A 3067-nucleotide genomic window follows, 5' to 3' on the forward strand; every position below is an offset into this window, starting at 1 on the left:
AGCCGCTGCGAAGAAGGAGCTAAAGGCCATTCCTGAAATCGATTATTACAACTGTTTCGAAGATTGGAAAATCCGTTGGAATAAGTGTATTATATCAGGGGGGGATTACTTTGAAGGGGACGAAATTGATTTGCAAGAATAAATAAAGAATTTTCGAAATAAATGCAATGTCACCTTACTTTTTGGACACAGTAGTATATTGTATTTTATGTATATTTTATTGAGGCATTTCATGCAATATTTAATATTACAAGCACATACGTATACGTATATGTATATGTTTGTTTGTGTGCGCGCGCGCTCGCACAAGTGTCTATAAGTATATACGCACAAGTTACACACTCATATAAAACTAACATTTTATAATTTTTCGCTGAAGCGCATTGCACGGGGAAGCAACAGAAGCATATTACATAGCACATATAGAAGCATATTACATAAAATATTATATAGAAGCATATGACATACAAGCATAATATTAAAAAAAAAGGAAGATAGTTGCAGAACATATTCTGCTTCGAAGGCTACACCGACGAAAGAATACTTAAAAATTTATTTATGGGATATCCTGTATATCTGTGGGGTTATCGTATGACAAAATGCGCCGTGTCGCAATTATGCGTCTACCTGTCAAACGAGAGATTGTCTTGCATCAACTGCTAAATATTGAAATGACAGAAGAGATCAAACCGAGACGAAAAGTCCTTTGTCATTTTTTAGTACGAGCAATATTTAGCAAGATACTAATTAATTAATTTTGATGCTTAACGCTCCCTACAATTCACGGAGCACAGGTAGTGCCGCGCATTATAAGATTGCGAATTCCCGTCTTCTAGACTGGCCACAGACATAATATATCTAGACCGAGTGTTTGCCTTTATTTGAAGAGTGGAGCAGAATATGTTCTGCTTAAACGAACAAGTTTTTAAAATAAGAATGCTGCATTGGAAATTAAGCACCCAGAAATTGGGTGCAATTACTGCACCCAAGGAGTAGTGTCTATACAATTTGTAATATAATAATTTCATTGTTACTAAAAGAATCATAAAATAAAAAATGAATGATGTATTGTATACAAAGTGCGACATTTCAGCACAATGTTATATGATATTACATTTCTCATATAATCAGTGCAAAATTGAAGTAATCCATTCATGTCTCTCAAATAATCATTTTAGTTATGTGTAAAAAAATGTTTATTATAGAATCAATGTCCTTGAAACATGGTATTATTTTTTTGTTGTATTTTTTATCATTTTGTACATATCTTGTATTGAAAAATCGTGGCAATTGGAAATTAGTATTTTCAATGCCACGATTTTTCAATACAAGATATGTACAAAATGACAAAAAATAATACAATGTTTCAAGGACATTGATTCTATAATAAAAATTTTTTTACACATAACTAAAATGATTATTTGAGAGACATGAATGGATTACTTCAATTTTGCACTGATTATATGAGAAATGTAATATCATATAACATTGTGCTGAAATGTCGCACTTTGTATACAATATATCATTCATTTTTTATTTTATGATTCTTTTAGTAACAATGAAATTATTATATTACAAACTGTATAGACACTACTCCTTGGGTGCAGTTCAGAACATAGCCGACCCGGAAACGTCCACAGTTCTTTCGGGGCGCAACATGAAAGGCTAGAGGTGCAGACGCCAACGGATGAGGGAAGAGGATCCAACAAGATTTTCTCTCACATATTTAAAAAAAAAAATTATAAAAAAAAGGCATGGTTGGCGGACCAATAAGAGAATTAATTTTTTTGTAAGTAGAGAAACAAATTATGACTCTGGATCATCCACTGCATTCAGAACTGCATCCAGAGAAAAGTATACAAAGTATTTTTAAATGTAATGTACATTGCTACTAATCAGAAAGGATTGATACAACCCAGGCAGCAGGGTGACAAATGTCTTTACAATGTCTGTAACGTCAATAAGATACAATTAAAACGTTATTTGACGTTACTCAGTTATTTTGCAAAGTATTTGAAAAATCGTGACGTTTATTGTACTGAAACATTCTATTAACAATATGGAGTTCATTATATTTAATTCAAATATGCAGGTATAATTAGTTTCTAAGAAAAAAGTAATGGAAGGAAAAAGTAATGGAAGGAAAAAGTAATAGAAAAAATGTGTTTGTAAAAGTTTACTTCCAACGTTGTAATCGTGAAAAAACTTTATTTATTGTAGCTTTTTGAGATGGACTTGAAAATGAGTTCAGTGTCTATCTTCGTTACAAACATACGTTCATATTAAAACCCATACTATAAATAATGATTTGCCTGTTACTTATGTTCGATATTAAGATACAAATTGTCTCAATTACCTTCGAATTCTTAAATAATATTATTGCGCCCGCGCTTTTGGGAGCGTATTGCTGGTTCGGTTCGAGATCGAGAGATGAGCGAGACAAGACGACGAGCGACCGGCTTGGCAACGTGTAAACAACAACAGAGATGAGATGGTCCCGAGCTGTCAAACCGATTGGACGTGCGACGCATCTCTCTGTTAATATTAGAATATTGTTAATCCTGCATCAAGAAGCTTTATAGCGGCATTAAATTCCTTCCTAGTTTACTCTAATAAGTGTCTGATTTATTCCCCGCGAACGCGAACGCGAGTGTGCGACAAGGCGCAACATTTTGGGGGCTCGTCCGGGATACAAGCGGTAAAGACGCGATCGCGTACGAAAGCGGGGACGCGTGTGTTTGTGTGAGAAAAGAAGACAGTGGGCCATGTCAACGATACATTCCCCGAGAAAAACAAGGAGTCAGGCTCAGATCGTGGAGCAAACGGGTTTGCAGGCAGCGGAGGTGGAACAGCAGCTGGCTCGTGCGGAGGAGAGCGATCTCCTGCGGGACACACTCCAGGCTGCAGTGGAGGAACTGAGAATGCTCCGACAGGAGCGTTGGAGAGTGCCGTTGCAAGGCCAAGGCGAGCCGGGGGAGCGGCTAGGAGTCAATGCAGGCCAGTCTTTCCCAAATTATAAGCTTAGAGCTGACAATTATGATGGAGAAACGCCTCTCCGAGAATTTTT

The 3067-nt window shown here is 36.3% G+C and overlaps 1 protein-coding gene across 1 annotated transcript in view; it reads right to left on the minus strand.

Moving 5' to 3' along the window:
• Positions 1 to 2806: 2806 nt before the first annotated feature.
• Positions 2807 to 3067, minus strand: part of LOC116851967 — a 1366-nt gene continuing 1105 nt past the window's right edge. The window contains exon 3 of the mRNA XM_032831900.1: positions 2807 to 3003. Coding sequence (XP_032687791.1) covers positions 2807 to 3003 — 197 coding nt within the window. The remainder of the gene's footprint in view (positions 3004 to 3067) is intronic.

This window comes from Odontomachus brunneus, unplaced genomic scaffold (genome assembly GCF_010583005.1).
Source record: "Odontomachus brunneus isolate Ranch 3 - 2012 unplaced genomic scaffold, Obru_v1 Obru_scaffold_197, whole genome shotgun sequence".
NCBI classification, from domain to species: Eukaryota; Metazoa; Arthropoda; class Insecta; order Hymenoptera; family Formicidae; genus Odontomachus; species Odontomachus brunneus.